Source organism: Ornithodoros turicata, chromosome 4, assembly GCF_037126465.1.
Source record: "Ornithodoros turicata isolate Travis chromosome 4, ASM3712646v1, whole genome shotgun sequence".
Lineage (NCBI taxonomy): Eukaryota > Metazoa > Arthropoda > Arachnida > Ixodida > Argasidae > Ornithodoros > Ornithodoros turicata.
The window spans coordinates 3,863,807-3,890,868 of NC_088204.1; the positions used below are offsets into that span (position 1 = coordinate 3,863,807).

Here is a 27,062-nt window from a genome sequence, read left to right on the forward strand (position 1 = left end):
ACATAAAAAAAACAGTACGTTTGAACCAACAACGTTGGTTCGGTTCAATGCTCGAGCACGTGCACGACACGACAAATCTACCGGTGCCGGGCACGAGCCGGATATCCGCTACCTTTTCACAGTTCCAATCATTCCTCTGGTGCGTGAAGTCGAAGATGAGTTATGTAATGAAAAATAGAGAGATAGAGAGAGAGAGAGACCTTATTGTACATTCTTTGACACTCCCACATTCGTCATTATTACATTCCTGATTATTTGGACGGGCAGCCCAAGGAGAAAAATGAAAGAACGGCACGCGAAATGACCTGATTCCAAATCCATTCCGCCTCCGGTCACTCGGCTGACCCGAATGGAGAGAGAGTACGGCTTGTCGTGTCGGACAGCCGTTTTTTCTTTTTTGGTAAAGATGTTAGGGGAATAAAAGAGCGGGAAAGTGTCCGGAAACAGAAGACACTCGACGGCCGGATGGAGAGAGAGCGCTTCCGGACAAATTCGAGCAGTGGGTGTTAACTTCGACGCTACAACCTTACGGTTATTTGTGCCAGTGTGTTTCGTGTTCAGACAATAACTTCGCAATGTCCAGTACATGTATAGAGGACGCTAAAGCCCTGCACTAGCCGCAGGTGTACATCCGCGGGCATCGGTACATTACTTTCGGATCGCGGATAAAGTGTGAATAAATGCGTTTGCCTGCGTTTAGAACGCTTGCAATGCATCCCCTTTTGCAAGCACAAATAATAAAAGGAACATCTAGCAACACGAAAACGAGAAGATGAAGTCTCTATCTCGTGAATCGGATGCGGATATGAAAGTGAGCCACCACTGCGGATGCGGATTCTTCGCCGACCCAGATTTGGAAGACGTCCGTCGTCATACGTTGTATAAGGCAAAGCGGTTGTCGACCCCGTATCGACCCCTCCCTGTGCGCTTGACAACTGTCCGTCCGCGAACTTGATGACTGAAGAACGCCCATCCAATGCCAGGCGTGCGCCCGGCAGAGAGCCTTCAGCAGCACTCTGGCTTAACGACAATACAATGCCCCAAACAAGCAGAAACAGCGCCAAGAAGAAACCGCGCAACGCAGACGAAAGGGATAGCAGACGACGAGCACAACTTGACTAATGTCTCCACTATATACGGCTGCGCGCAAGATACATGTCCACCGTTACACTCGCAATAAAAGGTTCATCTAGCGGAACCACAGAGGGCCCATTTGTTCCACTTTCTCCTATCTTTCCCCGAGCAGAAACGTCGTTCGAGGTAACATCCGCTTCTTCCGCTGCGCCCAATCATTTATCTTCAATTGCAGAAAGAAAAAAAAAGTATTAGAGACATAAGACGGACAACGTCATAGTGACAAATCTTTTTCCATAAAACACAGTAATATGTGTTCGTTGCCAGCAGAAGACATGGGCAAGACGACACCGCGCTCGGACCTAAGATTGCAGACGAATTCCTGCAGCACCCTGTAGCAGATGTCAAGTAGCACTGCAGTCGAGATCCAACTTAAAATAACTCACCTCCCCATCAGAAAAGCCGAACGCACAACAAAATATGCGCGAAACAAAACTGACATGTCAAATTTTGGAAGAAAAAAAAAATGAAGATCCCCGGCGAGTGTCCACGTCAGCGTGACGTCACCCAGAGGGTCACGTGCGCCAGCATCGCGAACCAACATGGCGGGCGCGATGCAGGACGGCGTGCTTCGGTTCCGCCAAAAAGGCTCGAACGGTGTGCATAATTCCCATTGGAATGGAACATTAGAAGAAGGAGCGAAACATGAAAGTATGCGAAGGCGGCACTACCTCTTGAGTGGCGATTTTTACTTTTATTTGCTCCTGTTTTACATCATATCCGCGTGCGCGGCACACTACGCACAGAATACCCTGCCGGATGCCGTCAGAGAAGTTCCGGGGAATCAGCTGGGCCGAACAAAATTCATCGGCAAGCGGGCCAAAAATTTCTTGGTCGAAATCGTCTCGCTTGGTCCGCGTTCAGTGGGCAGCTACGAAAACGAAGTTGCTGCTGTTGACATCATTCAGCGGCAGCTGACGTACATTGAATCACAGGCCGATCCCGTGCACTTCATCGAGAGCGATGTGCAGAGAGCAAACGGATCCTTCTACCTGGATTTCATCGACGGATTCACATCCAGTTACCGTGCCGTGAAGAATGTTGTGGTTCGCCTCTCTCCCAAGGAAAATGCCTCTAGTGCGGGACCTACGCTTTTGCTCAACTGTCACTACGACAGCGCTCCTACGAGCCCAGGTAACGTGAACCAAATATTCTGATTACCGCTACTTTTTTTTTTTTTCCTTTTCTCTCAGACATTGACCCAGAAAAGAACGCTCTCTTGAAAGTGGGCAAGAGCAACCCCACCTTTAATGGCCAGCCGCAACCAGCTAACCCAACAATAAAGAAAAGGGCGCTATGCTAGCAGAAGCGCGGAACTTGCAGATAGTCTTCTTGGATTTTTCTGAAAACGGATTTTTTGCTTTCTCCTGTTTCTTTTTCCGAAGTTATCCCACCATGAGCGGATGCGAACATATAATGCAAGGGCGGGGTCCCGTTTAAAGAAACAGTGCGACAAAAATTGCGCTTTGTATGCACATTTATTCTTGTGTGATTTAAAAACGAAGTTTTAGTTTGGGGATATCGTCGTTTTTTTTCCGCGAACCGTTCAAAGCTAGCAAAAGCCGCGACACCGAAACTGTCGCCTGCGGTAGCAGACGACATTGACCCGTTACCGGAAGCGGGCTTCTTGAGTACCGTAAGTTGGCCGCACTGCAAAACGCGCTGTCAGCGCGGCTTTTGCAGAAGGTCGGTGGTGAACAATTTGCAATAAACAAACAAAATTACGCGAAATCACTGTGCGCTTTGCAATGGCAATTCATGTGGGTGAGCGCTAATACGACGGATTCCAATTGCTTTTTTATAAATTGATCCAAGTGATTCACTGTCAGATCCAGGGGGCGTTCCCCCCTCCCCCCCAAAAAAACGTCTGATTATACGTGGGATTTCCTTTTCTACCCCCCACAAACCGAGGGTCTAAACCCGCCCCTGAAGTAATTTCATTCCTGTACAGTATACTGTCCCTACTTTAAGTAATGCAATTTCTTTATTGTCACCACTTCAAGTAAGTTAAAAAAAAAAAAAAACTTTCATGGATCGACACAACAGCCATCATGTAACGATCAAGAATGGATAAAAATATCCAACCGGTGCCATTTTCAAACAAGCCATATCGGCACAGCAGTGAAACATTCGGGCCACTGGGAATGCCCTATGCCTCCAACATCGCCGGGCACTCATCACGTAACGTCGCATTAATTTCAGGAGCCAGCGATGATGCCATTAGCTGTGCCATCCTGATGGAGATCCTGCAGGTGCTTTCGCGGAGACCAACACCATTGCCCCACCCCATCATATTCTTGTTTAATGGAGCAGAAGAGAACATCCTGCAGGTAATCCAAATATAACATCCATTTCGACAGCGCAAATGACAGACAGCCATCATCTTTGACATGCCTATTTCAATGCACAATGCAAAGAGCACAATCAAGATTAGGTCTCTTGGCACAACAATAGGCAATATGGCATATATATCGCAATCAGTCCTTGTAGGTCCTCAGTGTTCTGAGGACCTCCAAATAGGAACACCTCATAAAATGACACACGCAAAACAGGATTTTCCCTGGACATATCTTGGAAATACTCTACTCAAGCTACTTTAACTTAAATACTTTTAAAAGTCAGTATTTAGTATGTAGCTTAAATACCTTTTTGGAAGTAAATTGTTGCTCAAGTTGCTCCAAAGGCACTTCCCTTCATTTTTTTTTTTTTTTGAGGGGAGACAAGGAGTTCGGGAAAAAGATGAACTGTGCGTGTTTTGGCTGGGCACTGTGTCAAACATTTCATCCGAGATACTCCGGGTTAACCACTTTTGAACGCATCAAAAACATTGAGTATCGAACAAGTATATTCTTTAATCTGCCCTTTTTTGTTTGTTTGTTTGCCAGTGAATTTAACATATTTAACTTGATAGTAATGAGCTACATTTATGAGTATTTAGTATTTGCTCAAATACTTATCTAGGTTGAGCATTCAGTACCTATCCAGTTACCCTCTTGCCAGGCACTCAGTAACTTAACTTAACTTATCAAAATACTTTTTTTGAGTTACTCTGAGTATTCGGAGTAGCAAGCCCAGCTTCCATCTGAACGGGCTTATGGTTTTCTTTCGCACACCAAGGGATCCCACGGTTTCATAACTCAACACAAGTGGGCGAAGGACGTCAAGGCATTTGTGAATCTCGAAGCATGTGGAGCTGGAGGGAAAGAGCTACTGTTTCAAGCCAGTAAGTCTGCTCAAAACGTTCTCTTTGTGAAATACTGCAGTGGACTGGGTTGTATAAGTAAAGAGTATGGTATCATGAACTGTAATGTGTTTTTCATTTTAACTGGTACTTAATTTCTTCAAGTTTTGGAAGCACAATGCTAGACAGACGAAGTCAGAGCGATGAACAACCACCGTTGGAACCTGCCTCGTAGTTGAACACTTTAAAGAAGCTTATGAACCAGAATTATTTGTAAATGCTACAAGCAAAGAATAGTTACAATAAGCTGCAAAATAAATACGCCGTTTTCTAAAGGCCGTTAGTGGACTCCGTTAGCCGAAAATGCCAGTTATTGCTAGGGGGTCATTTCTAAAGGTCACAGACACAAAGGTCCTTTATCCTAAAGGACAATTACTAAACTGCCATTTAGTGTGTTGTCTGACAAGGGTGTAAGACTGCTGGAAGAATTTTTAAAACTGGTCTGCAGGCTCCGGCGACCCCTGGCTCGTACGTGCGTACGTCGAGGGGGCCGTACGCCCCTTCGGCTCCATCGTGGCGGAAGAGATCTTTCGGAGCGGAGTGATCCTCTCGGACACGGACTTTCGAATCTTTAGGGACTTTGGCCACATACCTGGTTAGTGGTCATCTACACCGTACGATACATCCTGCTCTATATATTTATTATTTATTTATAAATTGTTTTCTTAAATTTTCCAGGCCTCGACTTTGCTTTTGCCAAGAACGGCTACGTGTACCACACAAAGTATGACAACATGGATTACATTGAAGACGGATCCATTCAACATGCAGGTAAGCGTGCTTTTTCTACAGTAGGGAGCAAAAAACACGTCCTCTACCCATGTATCACCAATGATCACACTCTGCCATGGCTGAAGTAGGCTAATCGTTTCCGCTTTGCATCCAGGCGACAACATACTGGGACTTGTCACGAAAATCCTGGAAGCACCAGAATTCGCAACCGATCTTCCGCGGACAAACAAGCCTCGCGCAGTCTATTTCGACTTCATGTGCATCTTTATGGTGACCTACTCGTATCCAATGGGCAACCTTCTTGCAAAGCTTGCCATTGCTATCACCTTCATTTCCTTGGCGTGGCGAATCAAAAAGGCTGCACCAAACGGTGAGCAGACGACAGACCTTCTCCTGACGGAACATGCTCGTGGTCAAACATTACAAAACACAGGGTCTGCTAAAATAAAGTACTGCACGCCTCCTCTGGAACAAAAATACTGCTGTATAGCATTTGTCAGGACTTTTCATCAGTGATGCCAGAAAATTGTATAAAAAATTTAGATTCCAAGCTTGTTGCCATAGCTTAGAAAGGAGTAACAAAATGCTCTCTACTGTACAGTGTCAGCGACGAATTCTACCATCTTAGCTCTCGGGAGAATCACTGTCACCTTGAAATTAACTCTCGAAAGCATACCTACAGAAGGCTAAAAGTTTGTGTTTCAAAATTATAATAAGGTGTTCAAAGTAACGCAGTAGGAAAGAGCGGCTAAAAAGCGGCCGAGCTGGTGGATAACGTATATCCATAACGAATCCTGAGACTGGGGCAAAAAGCATACAAACACAAGTCTTGTGTTTATATGCTTTGCCCCAGTCTCAGTGTTTGTTATGGAGATAGTAGCAAAGCTTACACTGCCACAAAACTAACCACACCAGTGTGCGCAGAAGGCTCACGAGGTCGGCAAGAGGTCGGCAACCAATTTCCACGATTCATACGAGGAAAATTAAACAGTGTGGCAATTTTCGTGCAAATCTTGGGCATCTGACACATCCCCCAATGCAGAGTTGTCTTCTAAGCCGCCTCTATCACCAATTTTATCACTCGGTGACGTGTAGTGTATTATTTTATCTGAGAGCTTCGTCGAGACGCACAAAAAATATACACGTAGCAAGGGGCGACACAGTCTCAGCAAATCTTACCCAATCTTCATCCAGGCAACAAGCACGGCATGATGCTTGTGGCCTGGTGTCGTGCCAGAGCCTTGGGAGTCATCCTCGCATCGATGGTCGCTGGTGTGCTGACCTCCGTGGCTGTGGCACTTGTCCTGACCCTGTTCGGCAGCACCATGTCCTGGTACGCCAGGCCGTACCTGACCATTGGCCTGTACTACTGCTCCTGCGTCGGTACCATGCTGGCAGTGCACTGGAGGATTGCGCTGTCGAGGAGAAAAGAGAGGGTACTCGAACACTTTGTCTTTTACTTCGACGAACACATTTGATGCTGTACACAGTAACTGGATGGACATCTAAGTCAAACAGCAGCTACACAAAATGAAAGCATCTCCTCTTCATTCTGTGGAGCTTCTCGATGCATTCTGTCGCAAAGTTGTTTGATCGTGGCATCCGCTGTTCAGCTGGATACCTGTATGTCATTATAATATGCAGTGGCTTTGAGTAGCTCGATACTGCGATGCAGGTGGAACAATTTTCTTGCACAAAAAAGAGGCTTCTCCAAGCCTTACGTCATGGCGGATCCAGGAGGGGCGCGGTTGGGTGATGCCCCCCCCCCCCCCCCCCCCCAAATTATAAGATTAAACATTAATGGTTTCTCCTCTCCCCTTCCAAAAGTGAGGGTCCAGATCTGTCCCTAGCTTTACGAGATGGATAATGGCCTGCTCATTTGAACTGCTGTTCGACTATGATATCCATATCTGTTACAATCTTCCCCTACATATGTAGGTTGGCAATGTCGGCTTAATATCGGGCCATGATTGGACCAATGTTTTGCCAGTATTGCCAATATCGGTCTAATATTGGGCCAACATGTTGTGCTGCTTGAGATTTCTGAAGCTATTCGATAGTAAACAAATGTTCCAGGACTGGGAAGATGGAGAGTGGACAGCCCTGGAGCACTACCAAGATGCCAACCAGCTACTGTGGATCGCTGCTCTGGTCGTGCTCATGGCTTCGGGTGTAAACGGCATCTACATTCCCATTGCTTGGGTTGTCTTCGCGGGCACTGTCTTTTCTGCTGCTTCCATCTGGTTCCTCAGGCTCGGAAAGCAAGGTATTTACCCCCCCTTTCGTGGAGGGGTTAGATTCCACAAAATGGTATCATCTTCCGTTCCAGGACAGCACGGGTGGCTGGTGCTCATCGTCATAGTGGCAAGCGTGATTCCTTTGCTGTTAACCATCTGCCTCAGCATGAACATCGAAGTAGCGCTGTTTCCCATCATGGGACGCATTGGCACACTGACAAATCCGGAGATTGTTGCAGCAGTCATCTGTTCGTTCCACGCCATTTTCTGCACGTCTTACATGGTAAGATAACGTTGATAAGATAGCTCTTTTAGGAGAATAAATTGCCTTTTGCCAGTGTTCTCACATTGTGGCTTGCCCACTTTGCTCATTGCGAGCAGCTGTGTAGTGATCGCGACCTACTAGATTATGGCGACCATGTCATACGGACCCCTTCCCAGCGCCGTATTTGGAGGCCATTTTTGGAAGGGAGTGGTGGCGCTACTCATCGGCCCGATTATTGCTTCCTCAATTTCTTCAGTACTCTGTACTTTAGCTCACCGTAGTGCTTTTGTACAAGCGGTGGATGCCCCACGAGAGATGCTTCCTTCTAACGTTGATTATCATCATCATTCTGTGCGTTTTCATAGGAACTGTTGCTGTCGTCTGCTACGGCAATCGTGCGTCTGCTTCTGCGCGTTCGAAATTCAAATTTCCATCATCCAATCCTGATGCAGATCTCGTAGGGTTCGTCGATTATGACATGGTCCCTATAATCTAGTAGGTCGTAGTAGTGACGTAGCATTTCTTTTGAAGCAGTACGGATATCAGCCACAATGCTACAAATAGTGCACTGAAGACAAGTTATCGCTGGTTTCTGAACCCTCCTTAACCCTGCTGTACATCTGCCAGACTTGTTTATAACTGCATCACAGCAAATCAAACAGCTCAGGAGGGTTATATGCCTGTGTCGTCCGTGTCTGCTCTCTTCGGCTCATTTCCCCATCGTTCTGTTTTACAAAAATGCAGATACCCTTCGTCCACGTTTCCAGCAATGGCTCCCGTTTGGTCTACGTTCTGCTTGGAGTGTGCGCAATCTCCATGGCGACAGCCGTTAGCCCACTCGGATTCCCCTACTCCGCTGCCAACGGCCGCGCGTCCCCGCAGAGGATACTGTTCTTTGTGAGCCTGTTCATTGGAACATTCCTTCCAGTCTCGCGCTAGATCGACAACTGACCCGCGTCCACTTTTACGCAGAACGTCGAACGGACTTTCCACAACCAACAGCAAGAAAGGATTGGAGAGGACAGTGGCATCTGGGCCGTGCCGCTCGACTACAACGGACCACGCAGCCTGAAGCAAGTCGCGAAGGGCCGTAAGATAGCGAAGGTTGACTGCACTCAGCACATCTACTGCGGCATGCCGTACTATTTTCCAGTCATCTCCAAATTAAGGTACACTGCACTGCTCGACCGAACGGCGTCATAAACAACACCACCTAGATACAGAAAGCCAGCACTCTCGTCGACGCGACGTAACAGTTAAGAGCCGGCCAATGAGGATCGTGTTTTCAACGGCCGTAGCCAATCACGAGCGTGCTTTCAGCGGTCGCGGCCACGGAGAAGAACCACCGTCGTCTGCGAGCTGTGATCGAACGTCACCGCGTACTAAATGGGAAAACGGTCTCAATCTTTCTCAAAACTGATTTTCTGGAAAGAGTCTCGCACTTTTTTGTCTAAATATTAGGTCTGCAGGTTCCAGGTGAGCCGCAATCATTTGCAGGTTCTTGAATTCGCGGAACAGTGAACCGCGGTAGCAGACTCTTCCGACTCTTATTTGGAAGAGGGAGAGGAGGCAATGCGCAGGCTTTCTCTGTCTAGGCGGTGTTGCCATATAAAGCTTGTCTCTCCACTAATTCGTAGTTCCTGTGCGTTCCAGAGAAACTTACTACATCGATGCACCAGGGCCCATCTTTCACAGACAGCGAAAGTTCCAGTTGGTATCTCAAAAAGCTGGAACTTTTGGCACGAGGAGGCTGACGTTTAACCTCACAGGCGAGTGGAACTATTTTTCAGTGATGGCCAGTAGTTGACTACATGTAGTTGAACTACTAGTTAAACTACCTGATTGTATAGTTAAAAAGTAGTTGTCAACTACTTGCAGAAATGTAGTGGCAACTACTATTTTGAGTTAACTACATGTAGTTAACTCGAAATAGTAGTTAGGTTGGGTTAGGTTAGGTTAGGTTAGGTTAGGTTAGGTTACTGCAGGCGCCAACTATACTTCCGATTTCGTCGCAAGCTTTACGACACGATTGTGCTTCTGACTTTTACCTTGAGCTACTTGTTTGATGAGAACGGAGGTGCAGCGCAATTGTGCCGTGCATGTGTACTAAATTTCACTTTAAATGCTTGTCTATAGTGAAGCCTCATTTGCATGAATTTGCACTGAAACCGCATACGATGGCTACATGGTCGTTCATTGTGGCTAAGCGACCATATTTTACGGTCCACAGTGACGCAATCGGGACCCACCACAATATTTGTACGTGGCGCATTGATCTGTGACGTAGTAGGAGCCTGAGTGTAATAACCCTGTCACACGGGCAGTCTTCAACGACCATTGAAACCAATGACCATTGGAAATGCACATAGCGCCACCAAGCGTGTAACGCGTCAACTTCTCCAAGAGCATTGGATCCAATGTTTCCTGACAGGTTGACACATTACACGCTAGGTGGTGCTACCTGCATTTTCAATGGTAATTGATCTCAATGGTCCTTGAAGACTGCCCGTGTGACAAGGGTATAAATCTTGTACATGGTCCGTCGCATGTTGTATACTACCTTTATAGCGGAAGCTTTCACTCCATAGAAAATATTTCCGCAGCAAGCTCTTTTGTCAGCGCGTACTATACAAGAGACAGGCAGTGGATTTTACGACATTACGTGAATTAAGCGACGTAGGCACGAGAGTATATTTTAAATATCGTTATCACCGCTCGTGATTCATATTTGGGTGTCCAAGAACACTACAAGGGATTGGTGTTGATGGACAACTTTAAGTAGTTATAGATGTAGTAAAAATACATTGCGGTAGTTAAAGAAGTAGTCTTAACTATTCCCCTGAAAGGTAGTTGAACTACTATATAGTTAAACTACTCCATCGTTAAGTACTTAGTAGTTATAGTTAAACTACTGTAGGAGTACGTTAGTGGCCATCACTGCTATTTTTACGCGTAGTATTTTTTGTAAAACGTAATGAGGTTATGCAAAGTCTTTCTTTCTTTCCGACAGGGCCAACGCACATGGGGATGACGCTGTCACCTCGGAAAGGCGTCAACCTGTCCGGCTGGTCGTTCACGAGGGGGCCCGTCGTGAAGGGGCATCCCTGGGATGGCGGACGCCCCACTTATTTTGTCTATTTGTCTCAGGGAGAGGACCTGGGACCGTGGGAATTCTGGATCGATCTTGACGTAAGAAACATGTTTCCATGCACGATGCTCATCCGTCATAAACCCTTCTTTCCCGTTCCCTGTTCCAGGTACCCACGGACAGACCAAGTTCGGAGCCCGTCGTCGACCTGGGGTACTACACGTATTACATGCAGCAAAATGATCACCGCCAAATGGCCTTCCAGCTTTTCCTCAAGGAACTGCCTGACTGGATACACCCCACACCGTGGGCAGCCAGTGCAGACTTCTATATTTTCTGAACAAGACGGTTGAAACGTTCCTTGTGGTTTTTAAAGACAAATCAACAGTGCTTGTGGCTGCAGTCAAGCAGGAGATGAGGGTCTAAGGTATTTATTTAGGAAGGTCACCGCACACATCTTTTTATAATGAATTCCAGCTGAAGTGTGGCAATTCTGGACGACTTCCGCTGTTGTTGTTTTTTTTCTTCTCTTTTTCCTTTTCATCTCAGTTTCGAAGAGTTACGTCTAGCTGAGCTGGGAGGTTGTTGCAGGTTCCCTTAAAGCATCTAAGCCACCCTGCCACTTTCGCATATCGCATCTCAAGTCGACTTGGTTGTGGACGTCGCGCTCCGCAACGAACTACATATAGGGACCTGAACCGTGCCGAGCAGACAGACATACAAAGCGTACACACGTTCTGTATGTCGGGCGAACAGTCTCACGTTCATCCGCCGTTGTGACTTCCCGACTCCTCAAGCTTCCTCGGCACGCAACGACGGGCTACACGTAGTCGACGGCGGCAGAGTAGAATTTCCGTAGCTTTTGAGCCGACGAGTTAGCCCTTTTTAACGCAGTTAGCGGAGTTATTAATGTGACTAGAAGTAATAAAGTAGCTGTCCCGGGTAAACTGAGGCACAGAAGTACCTGAGGAAGTATAGCGTGACTTAAGTTAGGAACTGTATTTCGATGAGGAAAAAGGTGGCTGCATCATGAACAAACGTGTGTGGTACTGCCCCCACTCTGTACCTTCACCACTCTGCGCATGTCTTTTAGTCGACAGCTCACGTGTGTGACCATCTATGCAACATATCATTGCTTTTCCCCCCTTCCCTCCGCAGTTGTTCTCAAGTACGAGGTTAGTTTTGACTGTGTTTGACTGCGACAGTTGTCAACATCGGTGTGGGAAAACACTGCCCTCTCATCTGCACACCGCAACGTGTGTGCAGGCAGCTGCACTGTCATGCCAACAGGTGCTTGTGCTATTAGCTAGTCAGTTTAATCCAACACCATTATAGTGCTGAACATGACACAGGACTGCACTTCTGCACGGTGAGGATAATGCATTCAGCCTCGTTCATTGTGCCTGTATGTGCGTGGTATTTGTTATCGTTTTTCTAGATAGAGTATTTATTTTGCTGTTATTGTTTCGACGCCATTTACCTAGCGCTCTGCTTGCGGTTGCAATGTTTTTTACCGAGTATTGACGCTATGCTGCCTTACTGTTGACTATGATTTGTTGCGTCCGCTCTCGATAAACTTTTTGCTGTGATTTCGTGCCGAACAGGGGGTGTGTGGCAGAGCTATTGTTGCGCACAGTGTTGTTGGCAATAACCTTGGAACAAACATTCCTTGTAATGCTGTAGCTGGCCACCACCAATGGTTTTGCACATTTCTTAGCTTTTGCACTTACAATCTAGCCTTGCGGAAGTGGTGTGTTGTGCCGGGATTGTTTAACGAGCTAGTTGAGCAAACAGAAATTTCCTTAACAATCTGTGACATCCACGATGAAATAACACGTTTCATGAAAGTGCGAAACGATATTTGTGGTCTCAATTCATGTTATATATAGCTCGGTATTTCTTCATCCTTCTTCATCCAGAGCCAAACAAAATTCAAATGTGAATTTTGCATTAGCTTTTTTCTTTGTGTCCATTAGCTCCAAAGTGCAAGGAGCCAAGTTTCAATCGATATTCTGAGAGGCTAGTCGTATATACGTGTGCTATTAGTAAACAAAAAAAAATGTGCACAACATACATAACTAGCGTACATTATGGACACGAGCACTAGATAGCACATTAACGTTAATTTGGAGTGGTGCTCCACATAGTGTGGTTACGTTTGTATATCAGACTGCAATGTACCTGTTGTGCGTGCGGGGACCAAGCCTTCGCGGTGTTGGTCTCAAAATGTTCTGTGCTTTGAGTACCATCGAACACTTGCCGTCGCAAGTGGGTGTTCTTGTGCCTTTGTTTCGCTGTCAATACATGTTTGCGCTTTTCATGGCTGTGTTCAACATTCCAGTGGTGTTTTTGAGAGCCTGTAGATACCTTGAGCTTGGGACCAATATGACAGTATGCTGTTATATAGTAGATGTTAGGATTTGATAAGTGTATTTCTAGTACGTTAATAAAATAGCTTTGGCAGCAAACGGTATACACATAAGCATGTCAGACATGGGCGACTGTCAGTCAAGAAAAGCTGCTGGCCATGCCTAGATGTCATTTTGCAGTAAGGAGAATAACAAAGGGGCAACAAGGTTCCAGCTGTGGAGGTTATATCCCGATAGGAATTTTTCGGAATGTGAATGTCCATATTTGGTTAATGGGAGCCAGGTAGTGCTTAAAGCTTTTGGTTGTGCTGTTTTCGGAACAGAAGTAATATACACTCACACATGTTCAGTGAATAGCCGTGTTGAATCATTTCACCTGCACCAGACCATGGGCGTCCGTTGTGGCAGACGACCGGAAACTGATTTGCGCGCCTTTTTAATCTTGCTGAGTCTGCTTTCGTGTTTTTAAATTGAGACCAACAGTTTTGTTTCTTAAACACCTTTACAATGTGTTAACCGTCGCTAACTTTCATTTCCTGCTGTGTCGGGAAACTCTGCTAAGTTTCCGGTTTCTGCGCTTTCTTTCTGATTAACGATAACGAGCAATCCCCCCTACCATTGACAAGTGCATCAACCGTTCGTTCATATGTTTGTCACTCACCACGCTTTGAAAACATGTACCCATACAAACCTGTGAGAAGCACTTTCCGCGAAATTTCTGCAACAATGCTGCTTTCTCGTAACTTGCAAGTGCGAGAGAGTGTCTGTGACGGTGAGATCTGTGCAAGAGAGACCCTGGCAAGCCTAGTTTCGGTTTCGCTGCTCTCACGCGCTCGTTTTGGTCGTATCACAGTTGCTAGACTGTCATCCGGTGTTGCGCTATCGAGCTTTATCTTTTTATCTGTATGGTCGAATCGAAAAGGTGGACCATACGAAATGGATCTGGGAGAGGGCTCATTCCAAGGAAGATCGACTGTGACGCTCAATCCAATCTACGCCGCCTAGATGCAGAAGGCCTGTTTATTGCCTCCTGCAGGCCTGAATATTTAGACCAAAAGTGGAACACGCTTTCCAGAAAATCAGTTTTGAGAAAGATTGGGACCATTTTGCGCTTTATTTTCAAGTTTTCCCATTTAGTATGCGGGGTACGTACAATTACCACTCGCAGACGACAGTGGTTCTTCTCCATGGCCACGACCGGTGAAAGCGCGTTCGTGATTGGCTGCCGCCGTTGAAAACACGATCCTGATTGGCTCATTTGGTTTATTTTGATTAAGTGTATTAATTGTTAGTTTGTTTTTATTAGTTGGCTCTCGTTTTATGAGTTGTTACATCACGTCGACGAGCAAGCAGGCTTTCTCTGGTGTTGGCTCAATGTGGCAGACAATAACGTGGTTTATTCAGAGTCCTCCTCCTTCAACCCGTAAAATATGGAGGAGACCCCTCCTAATATTTTGTGAGATCGCACAATATGTTGTCAAAAGCATGTAAAATACACCCCCTTGCGGAGCCGATGACCTTTTTGGACACCATAGGACTTCGATCCTCATTATTTCATTCTCCACACCCTGGCGATGAAACTCCCCATTCGTTATCTAAAATAAAGTTTTCGTTCTTTTCTTTTCTGTTCTTTTCGTGGTGTTCGTACATCCTGCGTCCTTGCATTGGCCTTACAAATGGCGCACATATATATGCAGCTTTTTTTGTAGGTTGGGGAACGTTTTGGATTCAATGCATTGAAACAATCCCACGCTAGCACGAAGTAAGATTTTTATTGACTCGTTCAGGGCCATCGATTTATGTAGTCCTCGGAGCAGAAATTTTTGCAGCTGTACTCGCAGCAGATGTACTGACAATCAGTGTCCGACTCACAAGAGTTGTAGAACATCATGTGGAGGCACTCCAAAAGGGAAATTTTCCCCGGACAGTGGAGAATTCCTAGGACGAGACGGAGATAACGGTAAAAAAATGGTAACCAATTATTTGAAGCACAAGAATTGGTTGCATCTTTGGGCATTGTGCCGCACGCGTTTAAAGTAGCGCGGAACTCATTTTCAACACCCTGTTTTCTTTCTATAAATGTGTTAAAATGCACCATGAGGAGCACCTCAATTGAAATTGAATTCAAAAATCGAAATTGAATTTAAAGTACGCCGCAAAAAAGCGACCGTCCGCAACGGTGGTGGAGAGTTGTATACCCAGCTTGTGATATCTGCCTGGCCTGTGACCTCACGCTGACGCTACACAGTCTGAGCTCGCTGATTGGTTCGGAGAAACGTTGCCTGCTACTCAGCTGTTCGGGGGTTTGAAAGAGCATTGCTCCTGGCTCGGTCATAGTTCGGCCGCTCCTTCTATCTCCAATTCTCTGGGGCCACTGGTAAAAATGGCTCAGTGGTAGCGTGCTGGCCATGTCACGTCGACACGTTGCCCACCGCTGTGAGGCCGACAACAGCGAGCCAGGACTACCACCACTGGTTTACGGCGGCAAAAGGACAGGGCCATGACCCTCCCATTAACCAGCAAACCAGAACGCGCGGAGCTATGTTTATGTGAGTGTTTTTTTTTTTTTTGAAACAAATTGCACACGTCAGAACCTTTCGTGCTATTCGGTAAAATGACACACACACACACACACACACACATATTCATCAGACGTCTTAATTCGATTTTTTTAAGGCCTTCTGTACTATCGCATCCGTCCGTCCCAGTCGATTTCGAAACTATATAGTGCCGTTTTTGCTCCGCCTTCGTCGCTGATAATAACCCCGAAAATCCGACGTGAATTGGAGACGTTGTCGTTGCCCAGTTTGATGTAACACATGGCAAGAGCAGACGACGCATGTTGAGAGTATTCGGGGATTCCCTCCGTGGAACATTCGAATTCTCCAAAAGTAGGCGGCGTCATCGGGCGCCTCCGCTCCCCGCCCAACGTTGGAAGACTGCGAGCAGCTGTGGTGAGGAGACGGAGATGGACCTTCGAGGAGCAATGTTACCAGACGCATTGTGGATTGCGCACCCTGTATGACGTCATTACTTCTCAAAACTTTATATTAATTTCTAAGATACTTCCGGCTCATCTCGATTATTCCGTACGATTCCACGCGAGGTTTATTCCGTGAGCGGCAAATTTTTCGGTCACGTGGTCCTCTAAAGCTATGGACGGACACACACGGTGGGAAAGGAGACCCTGCAGCAAAGCGGAACTGCAGTACAGGACTAGAAATTCGGTACCGCCAACATTGGAAATGACGGAACTGCAAACAAATAATGGAAAGCGTTATCTTACCGAGTGCTGTCGCGGAAAGGCCCAGCAGGAGAACGGTGAGGCCTACGATGCCCATCCTGTAGTAAAATTTACTAACATTTGAAAAAAAAAAAAAATATTACCTTGTCTCGTGGTCCCTGCTAAAACTAGGAGCTAGTTATATTGTGCTCTTGTCGAAGCTCTCACGAGATTAGTGGCCCACTGCTTGTACATCTCCATCGATTGCCTTTCTTTCTTTTTTTCTATAATGGACGCCATGGACGTACCGAGAGGGGGGGGGGGGGGGGCGTGGCCCCCGTGGAACTCCAAGGTCGCATGTGAAAACCGTGCACTCTTTAGTCATAGGCCGTAATGATTATTCTCAGATGTCATAATAGGAGCCTCTGAACACAGACACAGTGCGCGACGTCCACCTCTAGAAAAAGATGTGGTTGGGGGTTTGGACTCCTGACCCCCCCCCTAGAAGCGCTTTGCCCCCCCCCCTCCCAGGTAAAAAATCCTGGTAACGCCCATGATGGGCGCCAGGGGCGGATCTAGGATTTTTCCGAGGGGGGGGGGGGGGGTCCGCTATGGACAAGTACCAGGTGCATGCTGGGATTGGTCCATTCAACCCTATGTTCAAGTATGGAATTGAGGGGGGGGGGTCAGGACATCCGGACCCCCCCCCCCCCCACACACACTAAATCCGCCCCTGATGGGCGCGTAAACAAGTGCAGTAAATAACTACCTGAATGATTCGATGCGCAGTCACCCCCAGGGAATGAAAGCTCCTTACTGGTATTTGTCTGTGCTCCAGCAGACATCTGTGCTCAGTAAGTTGACTGCTTACGGACTTTACTTACTCTTTATAGCTCATTTCGTTCCGTTTAACAGGCTCGTGATAGAAACATGCTCATAAACGCCATGACTCTACTCATACTACGGCAAGCAGGTGTCGATGCAGAAGCAGTGATATATACAAGCGATCAGACGTGAGAGCTGATTTTAAGCCGTAAGATTTGAGCCGTGGCGTTCTTGGTCGGCTAAATTCGCTGTATTCCATTTTCAGCAATGGGCAATCGAATGGCGGACTTTATAGGGCAAGGTGGAACAAGACGCGACATTTTCTTCTTGCACGACACTTTCTTGCTCGACGCCGCCTGTCTCAGAGACGCGTTGCTCATTGCGCTTGAAACTTTACTCATAGGTGGCTCTACATGTCCGCTTTATTGCACGTGAGAATTGTGCGTATTGGTGTATACGTTGAAGAGAGAGAGAGAGAGAAAAAAAAATCTGTTAGTTTTGCCTGGAATGTAAAGACCCACCAAAAAGGCGCAATTTTTCTGTAGTCCATTTTCTTGTAATCTGTGCAGCCGCGTTTCGCAGGATTTTTCTGTCCGTGTAAGTTCACATCCTATTTCTTTATGCATTCGTCTAGATACGTATATACAAAATATGGGCACTCTTGGTTATCCGGCGTTGAACAGAAAAATTAATGCATCCGATGACATGCACGCGGGGCAAGACGCGACAATTTAATGGAATTTAAATTTAATGTGACATAGAAAGGGATAAGTCGACTATTAGGTGGCTTTGTGTTCGTTCCTCAGAGATTTTTTTTTTTTTTTTTTTTTGCATATTGCCTAGGATTTTCCATCAAGGTGCGACAATCTGCGTTTTCGAATTTTTCGTTTGTTTGTTCTGTGTTTACATTAGAACGGCTACGCTCGTTCTGCATTTATATATTAGAACCTCTAGACCGCTGAGAATGTGTCTGCCATTTTTTTTTAAACACAAAAATAAAAATTTCACGTTCAATTGCAAATTTCTGTCTCATCTTATCCCACCTTACCCTAAGTGGTCCAGAGTGTACGATTGGCATTCTCTTAATCACTCCTAACTTGCATTAGTGTCTCTGTTAGTGTGCGTTGCATTAATAATGATATGGTGCATTTAGATTAATGGTGATGGCTTCAATTATTTTCCCCGTGACCACTCGCATAACTTCTACCGTTTGTGTCGCATTATTGACTCTACAATATTCAGTTGCCTAATACTGGAAATACATTCATCAATTGAGTCTGTGCGTCCATAATTCATCTACGGAACGCGAGAAACACATCGCAAATACATCTTGACAATGAAAAAATGGCTAGGAAGCAAGCGAGCTGGTGAAGATGATGTATTATGTAAAAAAAACCCCGAGACTAGGGGACACGAAGGGACAGACACAAACACGTCGTGTTTGTGTCTGTCCCTTCGTGTTCCCTAGTCTCGGGGTTTTTTTTACATAATACATCTTCCCGAGTTGCATGTGCAATCACGCTTTCACCAAATCTTAGCTAAGGACCTCCCCCCCCCCTTTTTTTTTTTTTTTCTTTTCGGCAAACTTCCTGTTTCTTTGCAGAATGCGGAACCAAAGGTTCTGCACGCTTCCGCACGATTTCAGGCAGTACGAGGATTATGACGGCGCAATCGTGTTTTGTGACCCCTCAAAATATGACAATGAAAAAATGGCTAGGAAGCAAGCGAGCTGGTGAAGATGATGCATAATGTAAAAACCCCGAGACTAGGGAACACAAAAATTTACCGCGAAAGACAGATTTGAAAGAGGGCACCACCGGCGCCGTCCCAGTCGGTATAGCCGAGTAGCAGACGACAATAGCAGACGAGAGAATCGCCGCGAAGCGGAAGCGGAAGAAGCCACGAATAAAATGGCAGAAGAGGGGGACGAGGGAAACGCAAAGTGTGCGAGACGAAGTCCGCACTTCACATTCCAAGATTACTCAATAATTTATACGGCTTCACAACAAAACCGAACGGCTCCGAATGACTATTAATCAATAACACAGCGCCTCCCAAAGTAACTTTTATTTCCCCGATAAATACCGAAAAACGCCGAAATCCCGATCCTTCATTTCCGGTGCCCAACCATTTTTTCTTCAGGCATTCGGGAGGGCAGGCTTGCAACATGGGTCGCAAACGCAAAACAGTGCAAGAGTACGTTCTAGAGAACCAGGATTTCGAAATTTTGGAAACCAGCGAGACAGATATTATCTGCAAGTATTGCCACGTTGTTTTAAGTCTCGATAAATCACATTTGAGCACTCGAATCGCCGAGCATATCCACTCCGTCAGGCACCAGCGGCTGAAGAAGACCTGGGTTGATGGTAAGTCGATCAGTGCTCCACATATCAAGTTAGTTTTTTAGTTCTCGCTGACACCAATCGTAATATATCGCTGCTAGTCGAATCTTGCAACAGGACTTTGTGTTATATCACACAGATATTGTTCCACGTATGGTCAAAATGAGAGATAATAGCAGAGATGACTAAATGGACTACCCCCTAGGGGATTCCCCTCAAAGTTTGGCAAGTTGCCAATATCTTTTCTTGCGTGGAGGACCCTCTGGGGGTTGAAGATAGGGATGTATGGCTTGTTCTTATGAGTGTTAAGTTGCAATGCAATTATTATCATTATTCACGTCAAGGTCTGTGGATTTATTCTGACACACTGCATCCTGTATTTAACATCCTTTGAAGGGGATGATGTGTTCCAGCAACTTGTACCTGCATTGCTTGTAAATTGACAATAAAATGGACTCTCAGGTACACAAAACGAACTAATAAAACATCGGACCTGACGTATTCAAAGGGGAAGACGAAGAATGTGTGGGAAAATAACAGTTGACGTTGAAGAGCGAGTGTTTTTTTCTGATTAAGAGTGTTTGTTTGAACCGTCAACCGGTATTCCTGTTATTTTTTTACTAGTCCCGGTGTTTTACTCTTGCTTGTGAATTTACAACTTGTACCTGCTTCAACTTGGGGTGTAGAGCGCGCAAACAAAGTGCTCGTGGTGTGGCTGACATCTTTTTTTCATATATATGTTGTTGCAGGAATGGGCATTGCGGGGTACCTTGCTCAAACAGCTGCTGCAATGATGCCAGCTGCGACAGACCTTGGAAAAGACGTACCCGACATGGCCGAGCACTGCTGTGTCAGCATAAAGGAAGAAATTTGCAACAGTGGTCCAGGTGGTGAGAATTTTAATTGTTTCTCGAATTTTTGTTCGCCACAGCCTGTGAGTGGCCGAAACGTAGCTGGGGCGATACCTGCTTAGACTGCAGTTGCCTTGCTTTTACGTGCACGCTAGTACCATTGAATGTTATAAATGACATCGACATGTTTGTATCTTGTTCGGTATATAAATTAAATATGCTATTTGTTTTCAGAAGCAGAAGTGCCCGAGGAGCTAATCTCGCCGGATTTGACTGTGTCCGAAGAGGAGCCCCCGAGGGAGCAAAACAGTATGTGGGATTTGTGACCGCGCACATAATGATATAATGACCGCTTAAAGTAATATTAATAAAGTAAGACGTAAAGTTACTATACATAGGCTTCTAATTTTGGCAGGACTGCGCATACCGGAAGCAGACACCGCCGTCAAGAACAGTCCCGGTGCAGAATCTCCCGGTAAGCTTTATCAGTTCCAGATTTGCCTCGTCTTCAGTTACGTTTATTCGGTCGCTAAAAAAAAATCAAGATGCATCTCTGCATACTCGTAGTCCTGTAGTGTCCCTACCGTGGAATGACTATATAGTAGCGTCAGCGTTGCATAGTTACACAACACTGCTAGAACTCTGACGCGTTACCTGTTTGAAAGAAAACGTTATCTCAACTCGAGTGCAAACTGAAGTGCTGCTTCAAATATGGGGTACTCAACAGGTCACGGGTACCTGATTCTACAACTCTCTATTGGCTCCCGTAAAAATCCTGGAATGTACCTTGCATAATGTATCAGAGGCCGAAATTAAAAATGAAAATGTTCTGACAATTTTCAAAATCTATTTGTGTTGTGGATTTTTTTCAGCTGCAATCAAACCTAAGACGCATCGCCCCGAAAGGAACGCTGGTGACAGTCAGGGCGAGATCGTTTCCTGCCTACGTCGCATCATTGCGATTGGAGAACAACACATCCAGATACAGCGTGAACTTCTGAAGCTGAAGCGAGCAAAATATGCAAACACAGCTCTCATCAAAGATACCGGGCCTCCGAGTTCTTAGCACACTAGTCCTTTCTCGCCAAGTCTCACTAGTCAAAATAAAATGCGTATTTATGTGTCTCAGCAAAGCTGCATGTGTCATACAAACACTGTGAACATTGTGTTTCAGGGTAAAACCAGTAAAACGCGTTTTTGTATTATAGTAACCATGCATCATGCTCGCACGGGCGTCTCAGCATGATCACAGTTGTCTCTCGACGTAATGCCCCGAATTATTATATATCGTGAAGAATTATATCATGTGTTTGTCCTTTCTATGTTGTTCCAGCCTCAGAACATCAGTTCTCTAGCTCATATTATATCATGCTCACGGATCTACGGCTTGTCCATTCCCACTTTTCGTTGTTGCTGCTTTTACTGGGTAGTGGTGTGTAGTGAGCCTCAGACGCTCGAACAGACCTGTCACAAAAAAATGAATTCAATAAAATGTGACATCGGACGATCGGCTCAGGACGTAGCTGAGGCATCAAACTATGCAATGGTAGAACATACCGTTGACTGTGCGGACAACGTGGGTCCAAGACAAACTCACGACGTAATCAACGCAACATGCTGCGAGAGTGATGTCGTCTGCTAACGTTGTAGGCTTCGGCCCGTACTTGAATTGGATTGCATTTACATGAATATAGCCAGTCCGCAATCAATTCAATCCAAACCAATCCACACCGTTTTTCTGTTCGATTCTTGATCTTAATTCGTAGAGCGTAGAACGAACAGTAGAACTTACAGCACGATTACAAAGTCTTTATGCGCTTCAACATGATGTCATGGCTAAGAAAGCCGATCAAAGGCGTCCTAATGGACATCACTGGCGTTCTGTATGAAAGCGGTCAGAAGAAACCAATACAGGGATCGGTAGAAGCTGTAAAGATGTAAGTTGCCACAGTTCGTATTTGCTCCGCTTCACGTGTACATTTATTCGCGTTTTCTCATTGCAGGCTGCGAGACGCTAAAATACCATTTCGATTTGTCACAAACGAAACAACGAGAGCAGAGTTGGAGCTTCTGGAGTTGCTTCACCGTCTTGGGTTTGAGATAGCCGAAAATGAAATTTTATCGTGCGTCCCTGCAGCTTTGAGGCTCATCGAAGAAATGGAGTATCGTCCTTACCTGCTGGTACATCCTAGTGAGTAATGCAGAGTAACGTAACCAGGCTTAATTGTCGTTTACTGTTGCTATACGTCACTTGGGTAGAACGCGAGCCGCCGACTATTGGTCCTGAGATGAACGGGACCAGTGACGTCACAGCTGCGTAAGTTTCGGTATCCCCATGTATCCGATTTTCATGGTGGCTGTTGCTGCCTTTTTCTACCAAAGTTCTGCTTGGGAGTTGTCTTCCAACGTGGTGCGGACAGCGGAGAGCAGAGATGCGCATTGTTGGTAGGGGGTTGACGGGCAGTTGATGGTCATGTCACCACTCTTGGAGCATCCAAGAGTAGGTTTTGCAGCTTTCTTCGAATATCCGTGGAAGCACTGATGGCATTTTTATTTTCCCTATTGTGTCTTTAAGCGAGGCTTATTTCTTTAAAAATAATGAAGTGTGTATCTCATTTTTATATGTAATGGCACTTCAGATATTGTGTATTAATTGGATGTGTTATTGTTCTTGAAATAATTGTTTTAAACAGATATCTTGTTATTTCATGTTTACATTGCTGCAATTTCGTAGGCTTGTCTAAAACTAACACCAGTACACACTTTTACAGATATTTTACCAGAATTTGAAAATTGTAACACGACCAAGCCCAACTGTGTTGTACTTGGCGACGCTGGTGAAAATTTTTCCTACGAGAACTTGAACAGCGCCTTCGAAGTGCTGGTTGATAACCCTGATGCTGTCCTCATCACCTTAGGAAAGGGGTATGTTTAGGATCTTTTATCTGAAATTGTAGCGTCGATTGGTGAAGTGCCGCGTAGATGCCAGTTGATTCCCTCACTCCTGCTTTATTTTGCTCTTCGAATTAAATAGGCACTGCAATTTGTGTGTGCTTTACGGGTACTGCATTATTAAAAATGACATAATAGTAAGAGAAAAAAAAGTGATGCAAGATACAAAGTGGAGTTAGTCAAGTATAATAGACTCAGTGGAAGGCAGCCTGTATGTGTTGACTCATTAAATGGAGAATGCATATTTTTCATCTTTTCTCCGCACGTGCCGGATTATAAGCAGGCGCACACATAGAACATTTGTGTAGCCTAATACATAGCCTGCTTGTGGAGAACTGGCATACTCTTAATAAATCTGGACTTTATTGTATTTTTTTTTTATTACAGCAAATATTACAGGGAACAAGGTGAACTCGTTTTGGATGTTGGGGCATATGCAGCAGCCCTTGAAGTAAGTTTAGATTTTAAGCGGGAGTTCTAACCACAGAGAGGTACACCAGGCATCACACCTCGAACCACCTTTTGCTCCACTTCTCATATGTGCCGAATAACTTTAATTGCACAGCTGCAGTGCCATTCTTTAGCGGAAGAGAGTACTTAAATCAGATTCCTCTCAAATTATATTTTACATTCAAATCACTCTCAGTACATGAGTCGAAGTAAAAGCTGCTGACGTGGACCCCATGTATTTTGGACAAACAAATGTTTTTACCCGTGATTTTCTGGGTGAAGATTAGGTGAGATACTACGTACAAGACACACACGAGCACCTTATTCCGATGCATTAGTTGCGACTTTACTTGCTGAATCTTTTATCTTCGTACAGTACGCCTGCGATCGTCGAGCGATTGTCATCGGCAAGCCGGGAGAAAAATTCTTCAAAATGGCAGTGAATGACCTGAAATTGCGTACCGAGGAGGTATTTGCAGTTTTTGTCCGAGTGCTGCCAGTGAGTTGACTTCTTCTAAGCGACTGCGTTATCTCAGGTGGTGATGATTGGAGACGACGTCGTCTGCGATGTTGGTGGCGCCATGAGTGCTGGGATACGTGGTGTTCTTGTCAAAACAGGAAAATTTCGGTAAGCGGGATATCGACCAGTAAGAATATCAGTGAAGAGAAACGAAAGGTACGCACGAAGGAAGACGTGCAAGTGCCACATGCTTAGACCACGACCTACTAGATTATAACGACCACGTCATAATCAGCAACCCCTATGAGGTCCACACGATCTGCTAGGGACGCTACTCATCGGTACACGAGATCTGCACACGATTGGACGATGGAAATTTGAATTCTGAACGCGCAGAAGCGCATGTATGACTACCGTAGCAGACGACAGCAATAGCTCCTATGAAAACACGTAGAATGATGATGATAATCAACCTCAGAATGAAACATCCGTGGAATATCCACCGCTTGTACAGAAATACTAAGGTAAGCTGAAGTACAAAGTATCGTAGAAGTTGAGGAAGCAGTAACTGGGATGATTAGTAGCGCCACCACTACCTTCGAAAACTGTCAGCAGGTGATGGGAAACGCTAAAGACTTTCAGCTAAGGTGGCTTCAGTGCAACATCTCTTCTCTTTTTCCTATGTCCAATATGGCCGCATAAAAGTATATTTCACGATTGGAAGCTTCGCCGATTATTAAAATTGAACAGAAGGCGATATACCATTTAAAAATCGAGGCTGTAATGCCGTGAAACAGTTTCGGTTCCACGGGGTTCCGTCCTTCCATTACGCTACCTAGGAGTCGTGGCACAAACAAGGATCAAACGTTGCAGACGACGGCATTCCTTTTGCCCATCAAATATATCGGATAATGATTTAGTTTGGCTGAACACCCGCGTAAATGGAACTGAACCCATAACATTGGAACTGGAGCAATGTTTTTTTCAACCTGCTCAAAATAACACTTTTTATACATCCTTCAGTGTGATGGAATCTAATGTTTGGTGCAAGTAGTAGTGTTGTTCAGCTTTAGCAATTAATCTTTATAATTTACAGGCCAGGAGATGACGGTCGCACAGACGTGAGGCCAGACGGAGTGGTCGCCAACCTTCTAGAGGCGGTGCAGCGTATTGTTGCGCAGCGGCCACAGTCTCCTCCTGGTGCAGTGTTGTAGTTGTTTGTATGGAAGTACGATAGATTAAACGATTTTGTAAATGAACAGTCTGGCAACAGTGATTGTGTATCTCCACCTCCACACACATGTTCCACAGTTATGTAGTGGCAATCACAATAAAGGTTTGCAGGTGTGGAGTCCGGCCAGGTTTTTCTCTGGTTGTCAGTATCGCCCGAGAACCAAAAATGAGACTATGCGTGTAACTAATCGGAACCTCCTCAGCATTACAGCTTATACTGAATGACAGGCCTGCTCGAGCGGACACTCGAGTTGGTATTAACATCCTCAACAAGCGCTGGCGAGGACTCTATGCTCTGCCCGTAGAGTCCCATACAAGTCCAATGCTACAACGGGCCTCAACGGGAAAAAACAAACAATTCGACAAACTCCCCTTCGTTGCTGCGACGTCACCATTATTAAGGCTTACATATAGTTGTTCGTGGGCTCATTAAAATGAAGTTTAGTTTGAGTCACTGTTAGTGTCGTCACTTAATGAGTCACTGTAAAAATGTTAATAACATTTGGCTTCTATCATGCCAAGTGAACCACCGGTTCGCTCATAGCTAGGGTCCGACTTTTTCAGATTATTCCCGATTCTGCCAGATTGTTCCCTTTCCCTCCCGAATCGGTTTTGGACCAATTCGGGTTAAACCTGATTTCTCCCCGAATTCTAATCACGTATTATGTTGTATCACGCACACAATTTAGTAGCGACCTGTGCACGTGTCTTTTGAAAATATTATCTGAGGGCAACAATAAAACTATGCGAAACACATTAAACGTTAAATCATGCGCTGTTTGTGACTATAAATCATGAGGAATGCAAGTTTGACCAATATGTACACCTCTAACTCTGGGCCGCTTGGCGGACAGAAAGAAAAAAAAAAGTAAGCCGATAGCATCCGATAGTATGAACGGCACCCAAAATTCCAGATTTCAAAATAACACCAGATTTTGCATCAGCTCCAATAGCAGCTGAATCCACGCTACATCTATTATCCCCTTCGCTATAAGACTTTGAACGCAGGTTGATACAGGTGCATATAATCCTGTCCTGTAACGTATCATCTCACCTCAAACACACTTTGTTTTACCACCTGATATTAATATACAACCTACAGGAACCGTAAAATATTTCCATTGGGAAGCGTGGATTTCATGAGAAAATTGGTTTACACAGCGGCTTGTCCCAGCGCGTTGCAACATCAGCTCATCCAAGTTCTACAGCACGGTGACAAGTAAAACCGTAACAAAGAAAGAGGAAGAAGGTGCATGCCTGTTGGTCGGATGAGCTGATGTTGCAGTCGAGGGAAGAGGCTTTTCGGACACGCAACGTTGAAAGCTCTCTTGAGCACCAGGGTTGCGCACTCGACTCTTACTTCTTGCGCGAATATGTATCCCAGGGCTTGTAATCAGGCGTGGGTAAGTTACTAAAAAAGTAACTGAATTACAGCTACTTATTCTCTCAAATGTAACTGGTTACAACTCCAGTTTCAGTTTTTCTACTTTCTACAACAACTTTTTTGTCTGTTTTTCTTACGCACATGTCGGACACCACCGGAATTCTCCACCGGGGGGGCAACGGCTTCTCTTCACGCTTTCACTGTTTACTTCACTTAAACCCTTTCACTGCTTCCAAATAGTGAAAGGGTTTATCTCAAATGAGTGACACGGCGTGG

At 45.4% G+C, this 27,062-nt stretch overlaps 3 protein-coding genes and 2 long non-coding RNA genes across 7 annotated transcripts in view; 3 read left to right on the top strand and 2 right to left on the bottom strand.

The window, feature by feature from the left end:
• On the top strand, positions 1-13,017 carry LOC135390740 (endoplasmic reticulum metallopeptidase 1-like). Its single transcript, XM_064620595.1, has 14 exons — positions 1-2,268; positions 3,337-3,464; positions 4,252-4,357; positions 4,824-4,970; positions 5,054-5,146; positions 5,262-5,477; positions 6,302-6,543; positions 7,184-7,373; positions 7,437-7,627; positions 8,354-8,506; positions 8,582-8,778; positions 9,263-9,378; positions 10,620-10,798; positions 10,867-13,017. Exons 1-14 carry the CDS (start codon positions 1,677-1,679, stop codon positions 11,035-11,037), a joined length of 2,721 nt encoding a protein of 906 aa, XP_064476665.1. The 5' UTR covers positions 1-1,676; the 3' UTR covers positions 11,038-13,017.
• On the bottom strand, positions 2,930-22,083 carry LOC135390746 (uncharacterized). The gene is made up of 4 exons (XR_010421813.1): positions 21,865-22,083; positions 21,684-21,771; positions 6,287-6,522; positions 2,930-3,458 (listed from the first exon to the last, which is right to left on the bottom strand). It is a non-coding gene; the product is annotated as an uncharacterized LOC135390746 (long non-coding RNA).
• Positions 14,820-18,017, bottom strand: LOC135390745 (uncharacterized). Its single transcript, XR_010421812.1, has 3 exons — positions 17,059-18,017; positions 16,353-16,408; positions 14,820-15,004 (listed from the first exon to the last, which is right to left on the bottom strand). It is a non-coding gene; the product is annotated as an uncharacterized LOC135390745 (long non-coding RNA).
• On the top strand, positions 17,648-21,430 carry LOC135390744 (uncharacterized). 2 transcript variants are annotated; one of them, XM_064620599.1, is made up of 6 exons: positions 17,648-17,711; positions 19,257-19,480; positions 20,206-20,346; positions 20,542-20,616; positions 20,723-20,782; positions 21,180-21,430. In XM_064620599.1, the coding sequence occupies exons 2-6, from the start codon at positions 19,282-19,284 to the stop codon at positions 21,371-21,373; spliced, it is 669 nt and encodes a 222-aa protein (XP_064476669.1). In that variant the 5' UTR covers positions 17,648-17,711; positions 19,257-19,281; the 3' UTR covers positions 21,374-21,430. The 2 variants fall into 2 exon arrangements, with proteins under 2 accessions (XP_064476669.1, XP_064476670.1); XM_064620600.1 differs by lacking the exon at positions 17,648-17,711 and having other exon boundaries at positions 19,056-19,480; positions 20,206-20,343.
• The window catches only part of LOC135390743 (phospholysine phosphohistidine inorganic pyrophosphate phosphatase-like), a 7,404-nt gene continuing 2,354 nt past the window's right edge, over positions 22,013-27,062 (top strand). The window contains exons 1-7 of one of the 2 annotated variants that reach the window (XM_064620598.1): positions 22,013-22,244; positions 22,311-22,498; positions 23,079-23,232; positions 23,647-23,710; positions 24,086-24,178; positions 24,246-24,337; positions 25,266-25,430. In XM_064620598.1, coding sequence (XP_064476668.1) covers positions 22,120-22,244; positions 22,311-22,498; positions 23,079-23,232; positions 23,647-23,710; positions 24,086-24,178; positions 24,246-24,337; positions 25,266-25,383 — 834 coding nt within the window. In that variant the 5' untranslated portion in view covers positions 22,013-22,119 and the 3' untranslated portion in view covers positions 25,384-25,430. Of the gene's footprint in view, positions 22,245-22,310; positions 22,499-23,078; positions 23,233-23,646; positions 23,711-24,085; positions 24,179-24,245; positions 24,338-25,265; positions 25,431-27,062 lie in introns of those variants that run through there. The other variant, XR_010421811.1, reaches the window with a different exon arrangement.